This window comes from Pseudorasbora parva, chromosome 13, assembly GCF_024679245.1.
Source record: "Pseudorasbora parva isolate DD20220531a chromosome 13, ASM2467924v1, whole genome shotgun sequence".
Taxonomy (NCBI): domain Eukaryota; kingdom Metazoa; phylum Chordata; class Actinopteri; order Cypriniformes; family Gobionidae; genus Pseudorasbora; species Pseudorasbora parva.
The window spans coordinates 24,252,587-24,276,522 of NC_090184.1; the positions used below are offsets into that span (position 1 = coordinate 24,252,587).

A 23,936-nucleotide genomic window follows, 5' to 3' on the forward strand; every position below is an offset into this window, starting at 1 on the left:
ATCTAAATCCTAGGACATCCACCCCATTATAACATTTGGAAATTCTGGTTGATGTGATTCACATTATGCAATTTAAGTTTGCAGTGGGTCGTAATGAAAAAGCAGTAATTTGGTTATTCACCACAGGTCAGGCTAAAGCAACAAAACAACTTCCAACTCCTTTTGACTAACACATTTCCAGTTTTTGGGGGATTATTAGAAGAAAACATTTTTTTATAGACATTGCACTCACAAAGAATAATTTATAACAGCTGGCCTTATATTTCCTTGACTGATTATGTTTTAGAAAAAGCTTGACAGACATTAACTGTTATGACACAAATAATGTATTAATTGTAATTTATTTAAATTTAATATAATTATATAAAATCATTAGTGGCATAATTCAAATATTGTATCGACCATATAACTTTATAAAGATTCATTCAAATAAAACATTGTATACTTTGACAATTTGTGACTGTGATTTTTTTGCACTGTTATAACTTTATACAGCACATTAGCCACACAATGAATATTCATATTATCCTTTCATACATTTGGACTTTATTAATCCAAATTCCATGACAAAATTTAATTTTATTCATTAAATTAAATTCTAGAACATGTTAGCTAACAGACACTGACTGACATGAGTTAAATCAATAAATCAAAAGGCAATAAAACAATCAGTGGGCTAAAAGAAACTGAAATTATCTACAAACAATGATCAATGAGGACCATTTGAAATGACAAAAAGAGAAACTTTAATATTGTTTGTTACCTGGCATGCTGATGTCCGTGTAACTGGGTCTTTTGTCTGTAAGCGAGGAGAGGGGCTTAGCAGCGGACATTGAGCCAGTAATGGAATGTCTCTGTAGGTGATTAACATAAACAGTATTTAATCATTTTCAATATATTCAGTGAACACATTTTTCCATCAACTGGTCTGATCTGAAACAAAGATAACTGTTACTGGATGACAGCAGAGTCACTTCAGGTAAGGCAGGATTATGAAAGGAAGTCATAAAAAGATAAATCACTCCCACTGAGATAGATTCATATCTCCATTTCATTTAAGAGCTCAACATGCACTTTTCTACACTTGAAAAAAAGATGGTAGCTGCTATAAGCCTTAGCATCTGATCCTCGTAAAAGGTCTCTTTCCCTTCATGACTTCTGCTTGACAGGTTACACATTCACAGCTGGATTGTGGCAGCTTCAGTTAAATCCGTTTTGCTCTTTTTACCTAGAACGCTACTCGATTTTCTTTCACATCAATCAAAAGTGGCTGCAGACTGTAGCTAGCATCTCAGGAGGATATGACTTTAGATCCATTTCTTCTTTGTCTGCTGCCCTTAACTCACCTCTCACTACCTCAATAATGCCCTGACAATCATCCTTATATAACTTCAGTGCTGAACATTTTCAAGGGTGTCACTTTGATATACGCGGTCGATATCAAAAACCGCTTGCGTTCACCAAATCCTTAAACTGAATTTTTTTTTTTTTTTGGGGGGGGGGGGGGGGGGGAATTGGTTTCATACACTGTGCATGGTTTGCAATGTGAGCTTTGGTTGTTTTGATAGTACCTTTGTCACGCAAAGATCATATCACCCTGCAGAATCCTACTTTTAAATGACATATCACATTATATAACTAAAGCTAAAATGGTGAAAGGAATGATCAATTTACCTATTTTTAACCGCTTTGTGTTTTTATTTACCCTTTCGGTATAAGATACTAGGTAGTAAAAGATACAACAAATAAAACATTTCCCTTTGTTTTCTGGTAGCAAGCTTACAACTTAGCGTACTTGCTTGGCATAACCTGCTTAGGAAAAGCTCTTCTTATTAGCTATAATAAGATATGACAAATTAAATATTTTTTCCAATTAGCAAGCTAACACATTAATCTACTATCTTAGCGTACCACTAAATTGTTTCAAATGCTTTTTGATAAGCTAAAGAAGCCATAAAAACATTTCCCATTTTTTGTACTCTCAGTTAGCTAACAACTTAGCTTACTAGCCATAGCGCTAACTGCTTAAGAAGGGCTCTTCTAATTTAATAGAAAAAGATTTTATGACAGATTAATCAACCTTCCATTGTGTTTAAATACACAATGGAAGGTGTTTGACACCCAGACAGCATAGCTTACTAACTTGGCATAACACTAACTACTTAATTAATAAAAGTCCCTTTGATTTGATAAAGATAAAACAAAATATCATGACAAATTTAACATGTCCCTTTTTGTTTTCCTTTAGCTGACAGTCAACATGCTAAAAATGTAACCTACCAACTTATCATAGCCCTAAACTGTTAAAAAAAAGCTCTTTTGACAAGCATGGGGGAAAAAAAGTGTCAAAACAAATGAAAATATTTCCTGTTTGCGCTTTTCAGTTAACAAGTTAATACATTAATGCTAAATTGTCTATCACTTTATATGTTTCAGTTAGGCTACTCTTTAGGTAGTAAGTGAACTGCATAGCACTATCTGCATAAGAAAAGCGCAAACAAATTTTTATCAAGCATTGAAGAACAGAAAACTCTTCAAGGGTCTTGCATTGCTAGAACCCAAAAACATGTTGGATGTTTGACATCCAGACAGCATCAGAAGTGACGGCTGCACTAGAAATAATACGTAAAGGAAAACAAACTATCCCACAATGGAAATTCCATAGTTCTCACAGCATCGACTCATTCATGAGAACTGTCAAGAGGCCCAGAGGAGGAGGAAGTGCTGCTATATCAGAGGTTTCCGAGGTTCAACAAGCAGGAAAGGAGTCAGACTGCTACTGTTTGACCTTTACACTGAAAATAACTCTCTCTGCTGCATAATATATTATTTGGGATTGTGTTAGTCTGAGCTACCTGTATCGGTGACACAGCAGCAGCAGGCGGGGTCTTCATAGGGCTGGGACTGAGAGGTGTGCGGGGTAAGGGGGTAGTTGTGCTTGTGCTTGTGGCAGTGACAGCTGCAGCTGCAGCTGCAGCAGCAACTGCCGTAGCATTAGCTCCAGGACCTGTGGCCATACCAGAATAGAGTCAGACTAAATAAACCTTCGGAGAAAAGTAAAGATGTTCCATACACATGAAACTCATAGCAATGCTTAACAATGGTGAGATACCCTGTGAGGCACTGTCAAAGCTTTTGATGAGAGTTTTGACAGTAGGAGATGGTTCAGAAGATGTGGAAGGGCGTCGACTCAGTCCCATGCCCTGCCTGAGTGCAGCCAGGTCCCTCTCAACGGCGTTCATGTAGTTATACACACGTCCACGTTCCTCGTCTTGCCTTTGAAACAGCACAGAGTCACATTATTAACATGGATAATCTGTCTCCTGACAGACAGGAAACTCTTTATTAAATATAAATGATGATGTGACCCTCATCCGCTACATGTAGGCCTTATATAATTAACCCAGACACATGTGCTCACAGATAATTAAACCAAGGCTGTTTTAAGCAGCACTATATACCGGTACTAAAAAGGTATCATGATAACATTTGCTAGAAAAGTTATTTTAAGAATGACAGCATTTTAATAAGAGCACTCTCCTCCACTGCAGGCACACTGGCCATGCTAATCTTTAAATATCCACGCAGCGCAAGACTACCTAAAGTTACTGACATGTTATAGCGATAAAGAAACATGCATAGATGAGAAAACAAAGCGCGGGATGTGCTTGATGTTAAAAAGAGTTAAGTGAAAATTAAGCCTTAAAAACTAAGAACTCACTCACTCGAAGAGCGCGCACAGAAAGCCGTCGCTCATTGCAATCTCAGATTCAGATCTCTTTCACAACTTATTGTGCTTGAACAGTCAAATACACACAATCATGTCAAAAATGCCCATCTGGGCAAGCACTCACAAAAACACAGCTGGTTATGACTTAAGTGAATGTAAACAGTTGGGAGAAATTCGGATGTGTGCCAATAAGATCCGTGCATTAGGTCTTAAAGTGACAGCAGCCTAACATACTGTACTTACCTGCTGCTGTCTGTATCTATAATGTTAATCATACAAAACAAAAACAAAAATCACTCACTGCTCTTCGATGAATAAATTTAATAGTTTTAATAAGAACCAATGTATATTACATTTATACAATGAAGTAGAGGTCTACACGGAGCACCCGAGACGTGTGGATCCGGGACCCGTACGGGTCTATATTTTAAATGGTCAACCAGGTCAGGGTCAGTCCCAATCTATTACTTCAGGCCTCGGGTCTGTTTAACATTGTGTGTCGATCGGACTCATAGAAACACCTGGCCATGATCAGAGACGGTCACCCCGGCTTGTGTGTTTTGTGTAACTTACAAATTGTAAAATTAGGAAATTAAGAAATGTGTGAACTAGGAAATAAGGTATAAAAAAAAGAAAAAACACAAGCAAACTCTCTCTTTCTCTCAGCCGTTAGAAAGTGGGCAGATTTAATGCTCAAATAGCACGGCAGGCACACACTGGTCAAGTAAGAGATTTCTTGGGGTTATTTAATAAAAATAAACAATGAATTCTAAACAATGAAATAATGAGTTCCATGTGGGTCATCTACTATTCAATTACTTTTCCTGTTGTTTTAGTTTTTTGTTGTGGTCTCAATTAAGTAGTAGTATTGAGATATTTCAGTCAGGTATAATTTAAAGTTATAATTTTCTATCGTGACCACTACAGCAGGATGTAAAAATATGCTGCCTTCCAAAATAATCCCAGGAGGTAATCCTAGAATGCTAAAATTCTATAATATTGAGTCACAATGTTATGCTGGTCAATCTATGCATTCCTCAATGTCCTAGCTTTTAACACTTACTTGCGGTTTTTAACTTCATCTAGTTCTTTGCCCAACTTCTCGTTCTTCTCTTGGGCTTCTTGCAGGCGGCGCCGTAAGTCACCAATCTCCTCCTGAGCTTCTGACTTGATGTCGTTAGCAATGACCACAGCAGTCTGCAGATCCGCTTGGAACTGACGCCACTCTGCCGACTCTTCCTAAACATACAAAAATGCACAAGCACAGAGGCACAATGTTAGTAAGAATAATTTTAGACATGCAGAGACATTAATTCATGTTTTTTGTAAAAAGAATTATGTAATGAATTTATGTAAATGTAAAAAATAAAAAAAATAAAAAAACTGCGATATGTGATATACAGTATATGGAGATAAATGGTTAAGTCAAACTTTAATTAACAAACAAATAAAAGTGGGCTCATGAGTATCAGTCCACCAAAAATGTATGTTAGATTATTTTTCTCTAGGATGGTATTAAAGATTTTACTGCAGTTTTATCCTAGCATACACTCAGGAGCTAAGGACACCCTTTCAAATGATGTCTGTCCATGAACCTCATGAACTACCGCCCCTGCCCACACTCACCCTGAGTCTGCGGTGCAGTATCTTTATCTCTCTCTCCATGTCATGCTTTTGATCCTGAAGCTTTTTCATCGAATCTGCCAGGAAACCGGAAGGAGAGCGAGTGAGCATGTGAACTGAGGGCATACAGGGTTCATATGGGGGGAAAAGAAAACAATTTCTGCACTGTAGCAACAGTGATTATGTAATAAAAGCCTTATGCATTCTAAAGGTCACCACAAAAGATAAAAGGTCAATTAAATAAAAGACATAAATCTCTCCTTACAATTTCCACTGCCATTGGTGAACTGTAGTAGTCAAGTGATGTTACATTCATTAACTGTTGTTTCATACTACTAACACAACAAGTGAACCATGTTCTTAAACAACTGGCACCACCATGTGGTGATATGAGAAAGATACACCAATTACAGCCTCTCCTAGTTTGTAGACAGCATGCACCTGAACTTCCCACATTCATAATCATATTATCTGATGAATCTTGCACACAAAACTAAAAAGCACATGCAAAAAGGCTACCTGACAGCAAAGAAGCTTCTTGGAGTCAGAATGCGCAGGTATTTAATCAGTCAGCAGGGACACAAAATCATGTTTAAAAGGTACCAGTGTTTCAGCAGGGAATAAGACATTCACAAGCAAAACTTGTTTCATCTCAGTGAAATAATCAGGTACGTCTTACTCTCGAATAGATTCAAATTCTGATTTCTGCTCATGGACACTAACACAATTAATTTTTTTCTAGTGTTGCAACTAAGTCTGTATTATCTATTTTAGATTTACTTGCCACTAAATACTAGCAGGTAAAAAAAACTGGTTGGAGGCACCCTAACACACTAATCAAACACACTTGTATCAACTAAACAGCTCATTAGTAGAGACTTCAAGACCTAAAATGGAAGGGGTCAGATAAGGGAGTGTACTGTTGGGGTGCCTCCAGGAACAAGGTTGGGCAACAAGTCTCTACTTGTGTAAGTGGCTGGTTCTTGATTGGAATAAGCTGCCAAACGGATCAGACCTTTTACTGCAAGACTATGCTGAACAGTCCAGCATGCAATACATTTGTTCAGGTCAGGGAAATATCAAAGTCAGCATGTATAAAGGAAAATCTAACTTAAAGAAAAAAAAAGAAAAAAAAACTCACTCTCCAGGTCACTGATGATCAGGTTGTCATGAAGTTTGACGGCTCGGTGCTGCTCAACTTCATCCTCCAGCTCAAAGATGGTCTCCTTCATGTCTCCGATTTCCGTCTCTTTCTCCTGCATGTCCTCACGTTGCTTCTCTAAGACCCTTTTTTGCTCAGCCAACTCTTTCTGCACCTCACTCTGGAAGTCCCTGTACTCAGCGTCCAGCTGGACAACCACAAGTGAAGAGATGAACTAAGTACTCAAACAGGTTCCTAACAGTTCTTAAATCAACTGTACCAGTGCTTGTGCTCACCTTGTTGAGAGTATCCTGCAGACATGCCACCTCAGTGCGAGCATGGCCCAAATCATCCTGTAGTTTGGCGGCTTTGGCTTCAGCTTCCTCCTTGTCCAGCCTAACCCCCTCCAGGAGCTGGTGGATGTCGCTCTTATCTCCGGCATTGTGGATGGAGTAGAGCTCAGCTACCTTTTCTCTTTCCTGCTCAAGTAATGCCCGACAGCGGCTTAGCTCAGCCTGGTCGTTGTTGACTGCAGCTTTACAATCCTCCAGCACCACCGCCATGCCGGACCGTTCCTGCCTTTCCACCTCTAGAAGTCGCTCCATGTGATGGTTGCGCTCCTTTAGCGCTGCAATCACACTCTGAGCATCTGCGTTATCCTGCTCAGCCATTTTTAGAGTATTGCTCAGATGCTGCTGCACGCCCAAGAGCTGCTCACGCTCAAACCGAGCATTTTCCGCAAGCTCCACATAACGTTGCTCCAGCTCCAGGTATCGCCCACTCTTGATGTCTTCGTCTACCGAGTAGGCCACACCATGATCGTCCAGGAGTGAGCGGAAGTACTCGATCTGACGGCCGCAGTGCTCCAGTTTGTCGCTCTGTTGGCAGAGTGAATCCATTAGTAGAACTTTTTCCTCTCCTAGGCGTTCATTTTCACCGTTTAGCTCTTGCGTGATCTGTTGCAGATCAGCCAGTTCCTGTAGAGTGGCTTGGAGCTCTTCAGCCGTGCTGTGTTGGTTCTCTTCCATCTGGTGAATGCGCTCCGTGAGGCACGCTACGGACACCTCACTGGTGTTGCCACTGCTCCCCTTACGAGAGGAATTGCGACATGCTGGGGCACCACCTTCAGACTCGGAGGACGACGAGGAACCGCAGCCTGAGGGAGCATCCAAGGCATCATCACTGGAGGTCACTGCTTGATAGACCTCACTGGACTCGCTGTCTAGGTTGTCCGTTGAGCCACTTCGCTGGCCTCCAGTAAGGAGGTCCTCCATGGAACCCGGTGCTGATCCCTCCACAGAGGAGGCCACAGTGGGACAGTCTCCATGACCTCCACCACCTCTAGAGGAGGAAAGTTCAGGACTGGTGGAGGGAAAGCCAAAGGTCTTCTCAGCCCCATCCAGTCTCTGCTCCAGGGAAAATCCCAAAGCATTGAGGCGGTCCTTCAGCATACGATTCTCATTCTTAAGCAGGTTGAGCTCTCCACGAATGGCCTGGTTCTGTTCCTGCAGGAGCAGCAATGTTGATTCCACATCTGCAGCTGTGATCACTGCAGCTGCCTCCCTCTCGGGTGGCCTTTCTTCCTCCTCATCTTCCTAGGAGTATAAAAACATCAGTGAGGGCTTTTTTGTCTAAAGTCTTACTCAGTTCTGTCACATTACAGATGCACCAACACTACTCACTGGTACTTGCATCACCACATAAATACCTACGTTCACTATCTATTTCCTATTACGATTATACAGCTGGCCAAATATTTGCCATATTTGTTCAAATCATAGAGATATCTTTTAATCGAGTCAATCTGATAGCATTTTTCCACCTCTGAGTAACAAATATAAAAAAGGTAAATCTCACAATGTCAATCTCATAATTGCAACTTTCTCTCATAGCAGTTTCTCTCATAGCAAGGCTTTATATCTCATAATTGCATTTTATTTTACACTTTAACTCACAATTACATGTTTAATTCTTTCTCTGAGGCGGAAACAAGAATTTTTTTCTTAGATTATTATTACAGTATCAGTACAGTATTATTAAAGTTGTACTACTTCTGCATTTAGGATAGAGCAGTTTATTTATTTATTGCTATGCTGCTGATAAATCTACAGTGCCACAGAACATCATGAAAATAAATGATATTTTACCTGGGTTGTGAGACTGCAGTCTGAATTTAATGTGATAAAATAAAAAGATTGGGTACCACAATATAATTAATAGACAATATATAAACTAGTTGACTGCGTTGTCTTTGCTGGCTACATGCATCAGACTCTCTGGATCTTTACATTCACGAAAGTTTTTTTGCATTCAAATTTTATTTTAATTCACATGAAAAATGTAACTAATGTTATAAACAGTTTTGTTTTGTTTATATATAAATAGACAGGACCAAAAATCAAAATGATTATGCAGCAATTTTATAATAAGAAGTTGATCTTACCTCAGGCAGTCCCAGCTGAACCCTCATGTCCCTCAGCTCACCCCGTAGCTGTAGGATTTCCACGTCTTTGCTCTTAGCCAGACCTAACAGATTTTTCACTTTGGCCTCCAGGGCCACTTTATCGCTTAGCTGACCGTCAGACTTTGATTTGCTCATGCGGCTCTCCGAGTCAGAGGTTTGGGCCAGTCCACGGGAATGTCTAGGTGTGACTCGATCAGAAGCACTAGTGAATGACTGCTTCTTACTGTTGGAGTTTCTGGGGTTTCGTAAACGGTCTCGTGAGGAGTTTGACTCCTTGGAGGCTGTGGATGATACCCGTTTGCCAGAGGGGCCTTGTGAAGATAAAGACGTGAACAAATAAATAAAACACTACACCTCACAATGCTGAAACTTTGAACAACTTTCAAACTGTTTAGCCATAATATACATTCTAGGGGTGTAACAGTTCTCTGTAAAAAATTCAAACTGTACAGTTCTCCAACCATGGTTTGGCATGCAACGAATGCGGTTCATCTCAAAATCTGACGACGCATCTCTATTATGTTGAAAATAAAGTGTAAAACAGACAGAGTTAGGCTAATGTATGTTTTTGTTGATGGACACACATTCTGGGTGTATTCTGCGAGTGCCATATGCTCAAACGTGACTCGTCATACATCATCAACCGTGTGTTGATAGTGCGCGAGCGCAGGTGAGACCTGAACACCACACGTTGCTATTTGTATTAAAAGTCATTTAAGCCGTGCAAACATTCAAGAGCAAGACGCAAAAGAGAACTGAGCTTTTCAAGGTGAGAGAGTATTTGTGTTTGTTTGTTTGTGTGTGTGTTCTCTTTCAAGTCTTGCACTTGAACGGACAAATTCACACAAATTCACACATGCCCCGTCTTGGGGCATGAGTGTCCTAGCAAACATGGTAGGTTATGTCTTAAGTAAAACGTAAGCAGATGAGAAAGACATGTTCAAATGTAAGATATGAGAAAGGTAAAGATGCCTTTTCTTCTATCAAACAACAAATGTGAAAGAAATCACTCACTGTTTTTGACTATATAGCTTTTGTAACTTCATATTTATCTTATACAGTAAAGATTATAATATGCAATGCTATTTTATATTTGATTACTTTATTCAGTATCTGTATCTGAAAACTACTGTTAGATTCCGTAAAAAAAACCCTGAAATGCACTGTTTATTTTATATGCATCTTTGCTCTATTTCTATTGTATGTATTTGTGTTGTTGCTTGTAGCTTGATTATATGTTCTAATTTTCTTTATTTTTATTTGACAGTTGAATACAGCTGATAATGAATTTCCCTGAACACAGCACATACTGAACCGTAGTGAAACCATGACCCTAAAACCCTAATAAATAAAAAAATTGTGAGTAAATTGAACCGTTACACCCCTAATATATACTCCAAAATATATACTGTAAGCAAATAATTGTTTGTGAAATGTGAAACTGTGTGATGAAGGAGGGTTAAATCCCAGAGGGTAAAATACCTGAGTTGGTCTTGGTCCTGGTGTCAGGGTTATTAGTATTTGTTCCACAGGATGTTGTGTGTGTAGTGTTTGATTTCTTGCCCTTGGCAACACTGTTTGTCCCTGCACTGCTCCCAGCCATAGCAGCTAGAAGATCATCATCGCTTTTGACCTGATGATCAAAGATTACCAAAAAAGTAACAATAACAGAGTGACTCAAATATTATCAATAACATTTAATCAATGACAGAGTGACTCAAATATTAATTTAAGGTCTTAAATACAAGATGTTGATTTGAGCAAGACAGTGATGTTACCTTGGAGAGTGGAGCTGTGGTAGGGCTCTTAACAGCGTTTTTGCCAGCAGAGGTTCCGGTCACTGCGTCACCTTTACCTCCTCCGCTTGCTGCCTTATTCCCCACTGGCCTGCCTGCTTTCTTCATACTGTGCTCGCTCCTGGTGATACATCTACCCCTCAGTCTATGCAGGAGAAGAGAATATATATTTATTGTGACCAAGCATGCCGAATGGCTATACTCATCCTTAGGCCTGGTAAAAGAGAAACAAGCAAAATGTCAAAAACTGGTTGGGTCATCACTCTAAAATCCTAACAAAAAAAGTACTAGAAATAATATTACTAGTAGTTTGGTATATGAATAAGAGGCAGTTCAATTTTAAAAGACATGTCTCCGTTTCCTTCTGAACTTCTGAAAACTTTCAGACTATGCAACTGAGTCAATACTTGTGTACTTCCACCAGGGGGCAGAAAGGACCAAAATAACAGCTGAAGAGCGATTGCACCACTTGGTTGAAGGCTGAAAGCATAGATCACATCGTTCCCAAAGCGAGTTTATCAGAAACAGCCTTTTGGCAAATTTAGCATGATGCTGACTGTTGCTGAAGTTCTGATGACATGGTCTGGCTCACATGTGTTCCTTGTGTGGTAAAGCACCAAGGCAAACTAGGCGTATAAGCACAGCTTGTCATCAGCTGTGCTTGAGGCTTTACCATGAGTACATAGAAGAGCCTGCTGTCTCTCCGCCGGGGTGTTCCTCTCTACTGTATATGCTGCTTAAAAACAGTGCCTTAAAAGGCAGCAAAATCCTGGATGTGCTCAGAACAGGATCAACATAATACCAGAGCTGCCCATCTGCGCAACAGGAAAACTTTCAACATGATCACTTTATTTTTATAGACAAATTCCAACTGAAAAGTAAAAGCATGATCTCAGACCAATGCAGTTCAAAGAAACAGATTTCATGTAATGAGAGGGCAACAAGCTAGGCAATTATTCTGGGCATCCCACACTAACAGCGCCTGGAGATCAGAGCTATTAGATTCTATCGCCGAAAGAACATCTGAAGAGCATTAATGGAGCCTCATTATATCACTATATCTTTAAAGCTAACCACACCAAAACAAACCGCTCATATAGGTCACATAACAACAAAAGAATAAAATTAAAGTAAAAGTCCAACCATGAATTTAATAACCCTAATGTAGATTCAAAACTATGAGCACAAAAAAGGAGAAGCTCCAAAGACTCTACTAATTGCCCTTTTCCAAGCAATTATAATTTGGAGTTTAAAACACACACACACACACACACACAGACACACACGTTTGTTTTTGTGAAATGTGGAGACATTCCATAGGCGTAATAATGGTTTTTATACCGTACAAACCGTATTTGCTATCCCCCTACACTGCCCCTGCCCCTAAACCTACCCATCACAGGAAACATTATGCATGTTTACTTTCTCAAAAAAACTCATCCTGTATGATTTATAAGCCTTTTGACAAGTAGGGACATGGGTAATGTCCTCATATTTCACCCTCTCCTTGTAATTCCCATTTCATACCCATGTCATTATATACATTTGTGTCCTGACACACACACACACACACACACACACACACACACACACACACACACACACACACACACACACACACACACGTAATCCAATTATATAAGTAATCCATATAACTTGTGAGCTATATTCTTCTAAACCCATAAGATAACTTTATGAATTAATCATTCATATGAGTCAGATATTTTCAGTGAACTAGTTGATTTGATTGTCGAGTTCAGTCGAAGCATTTAAACGTTTACTGTAGCTGGAAATTCAGTGAAATCATTGAGGACAAAGGCTACATTCAAAATTGGGCAACTGTGCTTGCTTCAGAACAAAGCAGATAAAATAGGTAATATATATTTTTGTATGTTTCAATCGAGGTGTGGCAATGTGCATGGCTGCTTTTCGTTAAAAAGTGAATACTGTGATATCAATAATCAAAATGTTTCATATTATTGTGATATTTTAGATTTTTAGAAATGCTACAACAATTGAAAAAGTAGCAATGACAATTCAGTGAATAACAACAGAAATCAGTGTATATCTGTCTGTTTTTCACACATTAACGTCATATGATTTAGAATATAATATAAAGCACTTTTATGATGCTTTTTCATCCTTTATGAGGATTGAAAGCTCCAGTAATAATTTACTGTAATTGCATTCAAAAAGTGTTATCTTCAGAATAATAACTGCATTATAATAATAAATGCAAAAATTACCCAACATTTTTGTCATTATGAGAGCCCACTAAGTAAGCGAAAAATTGGTATTGTTCAGCAACTTAGTTCAGCTGTAGTTTCCAAGATGTTTTGGAAAGATGAATCACAACTTCGATTTTCCATCCCAGTCCTCTGCACTTGTTTTTGGACGGTGCAGATCTTTCCAGATCGTTCATTTAATGGATCCCCACTGTCCTCTCGAGCAAGGCAAAGAGCCTGTTCCTCCTGTCTCTCAATGGAAGAGAAAATAAGGCCTAATATCTTACAGCTGTTGCGAGGCAGGGGGTGGGGGGATGTGGGTGAACGTTTGCTCATTTCCAATTTACAGACCCCCCAATGGAAAAAGGCTTCAGCACACATTCCCTTAAAGGGAGAGGTTTGGAGCACCACTTCAGGCTAGATTTAGTCAGAACTACCCTGAAAGAAATGCTGCGTCAGTCTTCCAGAAATGAAAACTGAACTTTTCAATATTTATTTATCAATTTAAAAACTATGTAGACTATACAATGATAAAAAGGCGTGAATTGTTACATTTATTGGTAGGGCTGCACCCGACTAAAGGTTTGTCTAGTTGACTGATTTTCATCTATTTAAGCCACCAGTAGATAAAACCACACATTTATATTAATATAATTACTTCAATATAAACTGGGGGGAATATACACCTATTGCAAGTTCAAGTGTACACATAAAGCTTGCCCGCAAAGCACTGGAAAAAGTAATTATTATTAATGTGTTGGACTCCGAAAAAATAGCAAGGAGACATTTTAATTGTTTATTATGATAAATAACGATGTCAACTCTACAATATAGTGGGCAGTCCGGATAATAATGTAATCTTATTTATTTTTTAATTCGAATTGGTTGGTTTGAAAGAAGACATTCCAGGCATTCTATAGATATATTTCTCATGTCTGTGAGGCAGATGACGCCGAGCTGTTCGGGGAGACAGACGGCAGAAAGCACATCCTGTTTGTTTTCTTTATTTTACAATGTTTTGTTGTTATTGTGAGTGTACACAATTAAAAGTAGCCTGCATGTCATGCAGTAAAATGCCTGCTTTTCTGCCTGGTGTTTTACTTAATATTTGCAATCTGGCAAACATGCGCATATGCTCTCTACAAACTGTGGAAGAAGCGCAGATGATCTGAAAATACCAACAAACATGCAAGCTGGAGCTTGTGCTGTTTGCGGTGTCTAAATCTGTGATCAAACCTTCTCAATGGGTGCGTTAACATGCACGTTCTTAAAGTGATTATGCCTAGTTACCCGAAAATGAACATGGTCATGTAAACGCGGTAACCCGTTTTCTTTTATCAGAGTAAGGTCATAAACTGCGTAAGCAGTGGCGTAGCACCAAATTTTGTGCCCTGGGTACTGACCATCTTGCTGGGCCCCCGTACCAAATACCACACCAATGGGTGGCGTATTGCATTTTTATCATAAAAACACTTAACATGTAAACAAAATAAGCCATTTGTGCATAAATTCTATACAAATGTTAGTGCATTTATATAGAAAACTGACTTCTAAGGGCCCCCCCCTGCCTCGGGCCCTGGTTACTCTCTACCCTTTATCCCCCCAGTCCGATGCCCCTGCGCGTAAGCATAAACTGGTCGGGACAGGTAGTTTTTTGCCTCTTACCTCGATTTCATGCTGCACGTAAACGTATTAACCTGCTTTCTGTCGGCTTATTGAAGTGCGCATGTGCGAGAGGTGACAAAAACGCAAACTTAGAGCAGATTTAAATGCATCCAGACAGAGCGAGCTAGCATTTACAGGAAATAAGGACATATATCACAAATGCAGACTCTTTTAAGACCCAACAAATTGTAAAAATGTGTTCTCTTCTCATGCAGTAGAAGAGGTTCAGTCAAAACACTGCATGCATCTGTAACTTCATGAGGGATAATATGAGCCATAAATCTTCCACGGTGCATGCTTTATTTAACATCACAACTGACGTAACATTTGAAAAACGCTGAGTCAGATACGGACATTATTATTGTTGACGTCACTACATGGAAATAACCCGGTTTATTAATAAAGTTATGTAAATGCGGTTTACTTGCATTGTCAGTTTACTGGTTTGCATGTAAACAGGGAAAACTAATTATTTCAATAAGCTGATTTTTTGAGTTATCATTATATTATATTCATATGACATGCTGAAACATGCCACTGTACCTGGGACAAAGACATTTCACATTTCAATACTGCTAGCAGAACAGCATGTGAACTCCTCCTGCAGTGTTCAGGGTAGTGAGTGATGCGCAGGTCGGCTTTTTTTCCAACCCGCGGGTCTTTTTACAACCCGCCCGCACCCGCGACCATTAAATAGACATACTAGGAATTGTAATGTAAACGAAAACAGCCTTTATTTAAGCCTGAAAGTGCTTGGAAACATTGCCCTGTAAACGAATATAAACCATAAATCAGGTCATACTAATAACAAGATAATGATAAACATTTTCAACATTTACAAAGCACGAACCTCGTCTTTCTCTGCAACTTCTTCACTATCATTCTCCCACTCACTAAACTCATTTCTCTTTGAATCGCTCGGCTGGCTGGCAGGAGCTGCTTGGCTATAGCCGCTTTCGTGACGGGTCATGTGACGCCAAAGGTTTGGGGACATCACGCAAGTTATGTTGCTATGGCCGTCGTATTGCAACCTTATCAAAGAAACTAATCAAATGTAAAATAGATATTCCCAAATATTTAATATAGGCTATAGGGAATTGCATGCAACATACACAGATTTTTTTTTTTAATGACACGCCTCAACCCTCGCTGCAAATAAAGTGACAATTCTTTACCTGCCCCAACCCGACACACAGGTTGCCCGCGGGGTCCGCGGGTTATGAGACGACCTGCGCATCAATCAGGGCTATCATGGTTGTCACGTCATCAAATGCATGCACGCATCCCCTGATGTAGGACGACAGAGTTTATGACAGTAGTATAGGACAATATTGTTTCCCAACTGTAGGGGGACCCCAAGAGCAAAAGTTACCTAGTGCTAATTTAAATACTAATAAAGCATACTATACAGAAAAAAAATTTTGTGCAGAATTTGATCTTTTAATATCACTAGTAGGCTAAATTAAGTGACGTTAAGTGATTTTCTATGGGAGGAAAACACACCGTGTAATTAAACGTGTTGTGTTCATATTCTGGGTTCAGCTGTTTTGTTCACCCATAGGATTCCGATTCTGAGGCATAAAGTAGGGGCGAGCTGGACGTTGCTATCTTGCTAGCGCGTCATTGCATGTCACTCCCAGATAACAGAAAATGGGTAAATCGGCGGGATGTGGGCGGAGCTTATTGATGCAATCAGAGGTGGGTAGAGTAGCCAAAATCTTTACTCAAGTAAAAATACAAGTACTTACGGAAATATTTACTCAAGTAAAAGTAAAAGTAACAATCGTAATAGTTACTTGAGTAAGAGTAAAAAAGTATTAGATGAAAAAACTACTCAAGTACTTAGTTACTAGTTACTTTCGATCTGATTGATAAGATTCAAAAACCCTGAATTTCAGACTACTTAGAGAGCTTTCACACACCTCCAAATATATATATATATGTGTGTGTGTGTGTGTGTGTGTGTGTGTGTGTGTGTGTGTGTTTAATGGTTAAACAGTGTAAATTAATGGTGTGCTGGGCTAACCACAGCACTTTTTAAAACATACTTTGTTCTTATATTTTTATAAGTATATGCATTCTTAAAAATACAGTCCCATTTTTAAATGTATATATACACTGCAGACTGTTGTCTGTCCGGATATGTGTATAAATGCAAGATGTCACATTAGGCTATTCAATTTGTTTCGTTTTTAGCCTGATCTCATCAGTACCTATGGCAACGTTTATGCAAACCACAAAATATGTACCAATACGTACATATTGCGACAGTTTCAAAGTGAAATGTCCACTGGGTGGCGCTAAAAGCTTATTTTTTTCCAGAACAGATTTGCGTGAATCTGACATGTTTTGTTACGTTGTGTTTTTAACGTACACCCACACTAAACCTAAAGTGTTAACAAAAGCAATGTGACAAAAATAAGATTGTGTCCATGTATTTTTAGCGACTCGTTCGTCATGGGGTTCGTTCTCAAGCTTTTCGCATTGCAAATACAAATCTGTATCAGCTGAGCTATCGAGCAAATCTGGTGAATCAGAAAAGCAGAACATGGAGCTGTGACGCAAAATTCCAAATGTTTTAGTTTACAAACCATAGACTAAAAAAATGCAGTTTTTCTAATATTGTTCATTTCTGTTGGAATTCCTTCAGTGTGTATTGGTACGTATTTTGTGGTTTGCAAAAACATTGCCACAGGTACATTTTGCCAATGAGGTTGCTCGTTTTATGAGAAAAAAAAAGATGTAAATGTGCAGATGTGAACGTTTGTTTGTGGACGTGTGTTCGGAGGATTCAAACGATTTGTCAATGCTTGCACAAGAGCGCATATGAGGAAAACACTCGGACAGTGTGAGAAATAGTATTACAATAAAGGAAAAGTGCCCATAGTTACCAAATCACCATTAATAGTGTTCAAATATAGGCATCATTGTTACACTTACCGCTGTTTTCTTAGGTTGGAGCTGGAATTATTGTACTAGATGTCAGTTCATATTGGTGCACACAGCATGCATTAAATTATGAAACTGTTCTTTTTGACATCTTGGACTGAAAACAGGCTGAACATGAGGCCACGTATGGGTGATCTGCCGTAGCTCACACACATCTCCCTCTGCTTCGGCCATAGCTCACACACATCTCCCTCTGCTTCGGCCATCATCTTCTGACTAAACGCGCGCTAATTTTATGCAGGGGATGCGTCCACCTCTCGTAAAGCAGCCTCTCCAACGTTTCGCGAGACTTGCGAACAAGTCATAACTTATTTTAAAATATATAATTAATTATCACCATTGACAGTAGCGGAGGAACGCCACCGAATGTAACGAAGTAAAAGTACAGTTTTTTCACAAGAAATGTACTTGAGTAAAAGTAAAAGTACCCATTTTTAAATATACTCTAAAAGTACAAGTTACCCAAAAAATGTACTCAAGTAAATGTAACGAAGTAAATGTAATTCGTTACTACCCACCTCTGGATGCAATGATTATAGATGGCAGATAAATGGTTATCCACCTGTCACTCAAAGTAGCCACGCCCTTAATTATGCAGAACTTTAGGCTTTATATAACGTAAAGTTGTAAACGAATGTGTTATAAAAAATTCACCCCCCTCAAAGTTGTCATGAAGGTCAAAATTAGCCGTATAGAGCAAAACCACAATTTGTACCAGGCTGTCAACATATTTTTTTTCTGCTGTAAAATTGGTAATCTTAACATGGGGTTCAATGAGATTCTGCTCCCTTCTGGAGCCTATCTCTAGTGGCCAGTATAGGAAATGCAGTTTACATTACTTTCATATTGGCTTCAAGAGATCGCGGGAGGTTGCCGCTTGTGCAAGACGCATCAACATTTAACAGTGACTCCTGTGACCTGTCCCTGAACCCTCAGGCGTGCTAGCAGACAGCCACGCCTACTACCGTGAGCGTTTTTGTCCACTTTTTTTTTTAATCGAATATTAATTTTCACCTTCAAAATTCGTTTTATAAAAATTATTCAAATATATACATTCGAATTTTGAATATTCGTTGAAAGCCCTCCTATATTGCTTGAAATTGTGGTTGGTTTATAGGTCTAAACGCACTTATGCAACCACTGTGTGACAATACAATCTTCTTTGCTATTGTTTTAATAGAAAAAACATTAAGGCAGAGGCTAGATTCTATTTACACTAAGTGAAAACAGCATTAAATTATATTTACACCATGAAAAAGTAGCAGTTCTTTGCAATATGTAAACGGTAATTAGATGCTATTTATGCTTTACTTTGGAAGATACATTACATACACACTATTTACACTTCAGTATTGTTGTACATTAACAGGATGCAATAACTATAGTGTAAAATTATTATATTTATTAAAATTATTAAGGCCATCCTTAAAAATATTCTTGTTTGCCGTAACCCGACCGACCCTGTCAATTTAGGGCCGACTCAATTTTTTTTTTTTTTTTTCCTTTTAGTCCGACCGACTTGCCGGTTGTAAATTGGCTTTAAGACCGACCAATTTCTTTTTTTACTTTTCAAACAACTAATACAACAGTAATAAAATAATATGAATTATATTTTAGTAAGTATTATAAATGTATAAATTGCCTGGGCCATACAAACGAAGGCTACGTTCTTTCGTTTATAGAAAAACCCGTGACGTCATCTATGTTTACACTATGGTTAACGGATGTCACACTACCTGCACGTGCGTTCGTTTCGGCTCGGCTCATACTCTCATTCACTGTAACGTTAGACTGTTAAAGCCCTGTCGGAGATTTCGCCGTATTGTGTGACAGGAGTCAGGACCATGGACACGTTACACACACCGGGCAAGTGCACTGCAGAAGGGAGGGCTTAGTTTGAGCCCCTGCCCTTTCTGAAAATGAATCAAAAGTGCCGCTCTCAACATTTATCATTACTATATTGTGGCGAATAAAACAGATTTTGAATTATAATTAATATAACAACGTGTACAAAACAGTAACAAATGGCGGAAAAGCCGTTTATCTTGTCTCTGTCAGTCTGAAATGTCGTTGTCCTAACGCGTTGCTATGGGTAGTGTGTTCTGCTCGACCCCAGCGCGTGGTGGGAGCGGCGGCACTGGTTGTAACTTGAAAAATAATGCTTTATGTATGGTTCTGTCGATGGATACACGTGCACTACAACAGCGATAATAAAAGAAAACATGGGCAAAACGGTCTATATTTGTAAACTGTGTTCAATGCATGCGAGTGCTGCCGTATGACCAGTCATTTTCGCCATCATCACTCAGTATATTCGCCAGAAGACGCGAATGAGAACCCTCTGCAGTGAGAGAAGATCTGTCTCTGTTCGCAGCGCGCGCACGTCTCACAGCGCGCAAATATTGAGTTCTTTCAAGTCTTGCGTTTGAACGGATAAACTCACACAAAAAGTATGTCAACATGTCGATCTTGATGAGTATCCATCAGACAGTCTATATCCCTTAAGAGAACTTTATACAGTTGAGAAAGACGATGCATATCTCTGTATTAGGTCTTAAAGGGGCAGTAGCCTTTACTGCTGTCTGTCAAACAAAAGATAAGGACTAACTCACTGCTCTTGATTGAATAGCTGGTTATAGCTACTTAATTAATTGAATTCATAAAAACAACTTTTTGCTTTTTAATATTCAAATGCACTAGTCTATATCACCAGATGCGTTGGTCTGGCAAGAAGTGCAAGCCACTTCAGAGACACAGATAGTTGCGTGTTCTGAGTTAACACAATCGAGCATAAAAATAAGAAACATATCACGGGAAAATACTAAAACGGGAAGACAGCGGGAAAAGAGCTAAAATACGTGAGAAACCCGGAAAAAAAGGGAGGGTTGACAGCTAGCTGGTGGTTGGACCCTTTTCTTAAAGAATGCACCTGAAATTTATGCAATAAACATGTTTTTGACAAATATTTCAATTTGTTTGTTGTCTATATAGCCTGCAATTAGCCTACACGCCCGAAGGCACGGCTTGAAGACCCAGTCAGTGATGTCACGATATGCCAATTTGTTTAAATTCATACCTACGTAATCACCACCACCAAAAATGTACATTTTTTTTTGTATTAAAATTTGAAAAAAAAAAAAATATAGACCTACCTACCGACCCTTTTTAAAAAAATTTTTACTGTTACTGCAAACCAAAATATTTTTAAGGATGGCCTAAATGGGTGCCGCATTAATGGGACAAAAAAGCCCTTCCTACACCTACCCCATACCCAGTAAATATTCTTCTTATTATTAAACATTTCGTTAGGAACTTTATTTCCATTTTTAGAAAATGCTCTTAATTTTAATTGAAAGTAAATGCCTTCGCGATGTGATATGTGACGGCAAAAGGAAGACAAGCAAGCTTGGCAAAAGGTGGATTCAAACCCGGGTCGATCGTGTCAAAACCAAGATCCTTGAGACTTTGGCTCTATACACCACTGAAGATGTTGCAATATGCACGTCTTTTTTAATCTTGTGTGGCCCAGGCAGCCGGCCATTGTTGAGCGGATCTAGTGTAAATAGCAAGGCACACTATTTGCACTGACTCCAAAGCCTTAATGTAATTTTGAATTATTGGACTTACTATTAGTAATTTCAAGTTTCTTATTTTATCGTTTTCATAATGCAGACAGAAAATGTTACTTTATATGAGTATTGGTTGACATACGCATGATTTGTACAATAATTCAGATGAAAACGTAAAAAAAATATTTCTCAAATGACAACAATCGCTGTGGATCATATATTATATTAGATTATAATTTTGAGAAAAATAATATCATTATGCAGACACTTTAACTGAAACTTGACTGAAAAACAGGATACGGTTGACAAAATGTAACACTAATTAAAGGTTCACTATGTAGTATTTTTGCAGTAAAATATCCAAAAACCACTAGGCCGGTGTTATATATTTTGTTCAGTTGAGTACCTACAATATCCCAGAAGTTTCCAACTTTTTGTAAATTGTGAGAAAATTGCTATTTTAACTAAGGACAGGGACATTTTAACATTGCATTTGAGGGAGTCGCCTGTCAATCGCGTCATATCTGCGTTACCCTCGGTTTCGGCTTTTATTTGGCAGGAGCGCTTTACTCTTAGCAGTGTGAACAAGTGAACGCACGGAGTAAAGTCATAACATCGTTTTAAACACACTTAAATGTATCTAATATGATAAACAGAGCTACATTACCTCAAAATCATAACCGGAAGAGCTGATCAGTGCAGGCGACAGGCGACTGACTCCCGTCCCGTCATAATAAAAGTCCCGGTATTCGCGGGGCGGGTATTTGTTTAACAATCGCTCCAGCAGCTGTGCTCAGGTCCATAACACTCGGTCCTGCTCTGCTTTAGACTACAGTAACGTTAATAACCGCATGTATGAACTTGATTTCTGCCCGAGTCCTATTTTCCACCGGCTGTGATGAGAAGAACACATCTCCCAAGATGCTGCGCTCACACGTTGCGTCATCAAACTACGATTTGTTTTGAATAGGCGCCCTCCAGTGGACGGAAAGCTCCATAGTGCACCTTTAACAGTATAAAATTATATAGGTTTTTTAAATTGAAATACATTACAGTACATTCGATAAAAACCATATAAAATTTAATTTAGTCATTACATGTATACATCCCTGCTGGGATCAAGTTAAAACACTTGTCCTGTCATACAAACCAATTAAAGGGTTAGTTCACCCAAAAATGAAAATTCTGTCATTAATTACTCACCCTAATTTCGTTCGTCACCTGTAAGACAGGGTTCATCTTCGAAACACAAAAGTCCATCAAATGAAGATATTTTTGTTGAAATCTGATGGCTCAGACAGGCCTTCATTGACACCAATGTCATTTCCTCTCTCAAGACCCTTAAAGCCCATCTCACTACAGTGGTTCTACAATCATTTTATGAAGCGACGAGACTAGTTTTGTGCGCAAAAAAAATTAAATAAACGAAACTACGTTTTAAACGATTATGAATCAGCTTATTGATACATGATTTGGATCGCTAATGTAACGTGATTTCAGCATCCGATCCGAATCATGAATAAATACGCTGATTCATAACTGTTCGAAACTTTGTTTTGAATTCGGCCCATCACTATACAAGTTGTTATTTAGTTTTTTTGTGCACAAAAACTATTCTCGTCACGTCATAAAATTATTAGAACCACTGTAGAGAGATGGACTTTGTAACGACGTCTTTAGTGCCTTTTATGGGTCTTGAGAGAGGAAATGACATTGGTGTCAATGAAGGTCTTCCTGAGCCACAGGATTTCAACAAAAATATCTTCATTTGTGTTCTGAAGATGAACGGAGGTCTTACGGGTGTCGCATAACATTAGTGTAAGTAATTAATGAGAAAATTTTCATTTTTGGGTGAGCTAACCCTTTAACAATCAATCATATTCTACATCCATTGACCTCAAGAAAAATGACTCACCCTTCAGACAAACTATAACATGCGGCCAGTCACACCCTTAACATGACAACTTAGCTGTTCTCACACCCATCTTCCACTACAGAACAGCAGGATCCCACCCAATCTTCAGGCACTTACTGAAGACTCCCTTCGTTTAACCTGGATTAATTATGACTAAGGGAAATGTTGTGTTGGCTTGTTTATTTGTATTAGCTTGCCCTTCTTTTCTGAGCAGATAACTTCCTGAATTTCATGCTTGCCATGATGGCTGTCTTGCATGTAAAACTACATGCCCCTTTCACGTGTTGTGCCTCTCCCAACTCAAACATCACAAATACAGCTCTTACAGGTAGGGTTGGGAATCGTAAGAACAATTCCAATTCTGGAATCGGAAACAAAAAATTAAAAATGGTATTCCTCTTATAAATCTAATTACATGGACATTTTTATTTTTATTTATTTATTTTCTCTGTTGAGTTCAGTGCTTTCTTCCGGAAGCAACGGACCATATGAGATTCCAAGTCACAGTTCATTACTTAGCAAAGCATTCATCGCTCTACTAGTCGAGATGAGTTTTCCAAGATGGCGCCTGACCGTAAACGCGTCTTTATAAAGCATCTTCTTTTTAAACTTTTTGTACACTTACAAAGCTCTCAATGCTTCGGTTTGCATGTAGTGACCCTCATCATTCTACCGTGTTAGTGTGAGGCTATTCTGAGCCTTGTTATTTTGAGGTATTAACTAGCGATTTAATTTCACTTACCCTTTGCCCCATAGACAAGTGTTATAAAGCTAATCTGTTCTTAGAGATTTTAATAAAAACGCATCCCAGAGAACTAATTACTCTGTAACCATTTGTTAATTTCCCCTTAGAGTCATT

The 23,936-nt window shown here is 38.8% G+C and overlaps 1 protein-coding gene across 2 annotated transcripts in view; it reads right to left on the bottom strand.

Annotated features, from left to right (window-relative positions):
- specc1la (sperm antigen with calponin homology and coiled-coil domains 1-like a) overlaps nt 1-23,936 on the bottom strand; it is a 51,690-nt gene that overhangs the window by 11,475 nt on the left and 16,279 nt on the right. For both annotated transcript variants that reach the window (XM_067413581.1, XM_067413582.1), the window contains exons 2-11: nt 10,737-10,899; nt 10,441-10,591; nt 8,938-9,269; nt 6,791-8,089; nt 6,495-6,702; nt 5,357-5,430; nt 4,794-4,969; nt 3,113-3,276; nt 2,856-3,007; nt 764-854 (exon numbers count right to left, since the gene is read on the bottom strand). In XM_067413581.1, coding sequence (XP_067269682.1) covers nt 764-854; nt 2,856-3,007; nt 3,113-3,276; nt 4,794-4,969; nt 5,357-5,430; nt 6,495-6,702; nt 6,791-8,089; nt 8,938-9,269; nt 10,441-10,591; nt 10,737-10,862 — 2,773 coding nt within the window. In that variant the 5' untranslated portion in view covers nt 10,863-10,899. The remainder of the gene's footprint in view (nt 1-763; nt 855-2,855; nt 3,008-3,112; nt 3,277-4,793; nt 4,970-5,356; nt 5,431-6,494; nt 6,703-6,790; nt 8,090-8,937; nt 9,270-10,440; nt 10,592-10,736; nt 10,900-23,936) is intronic.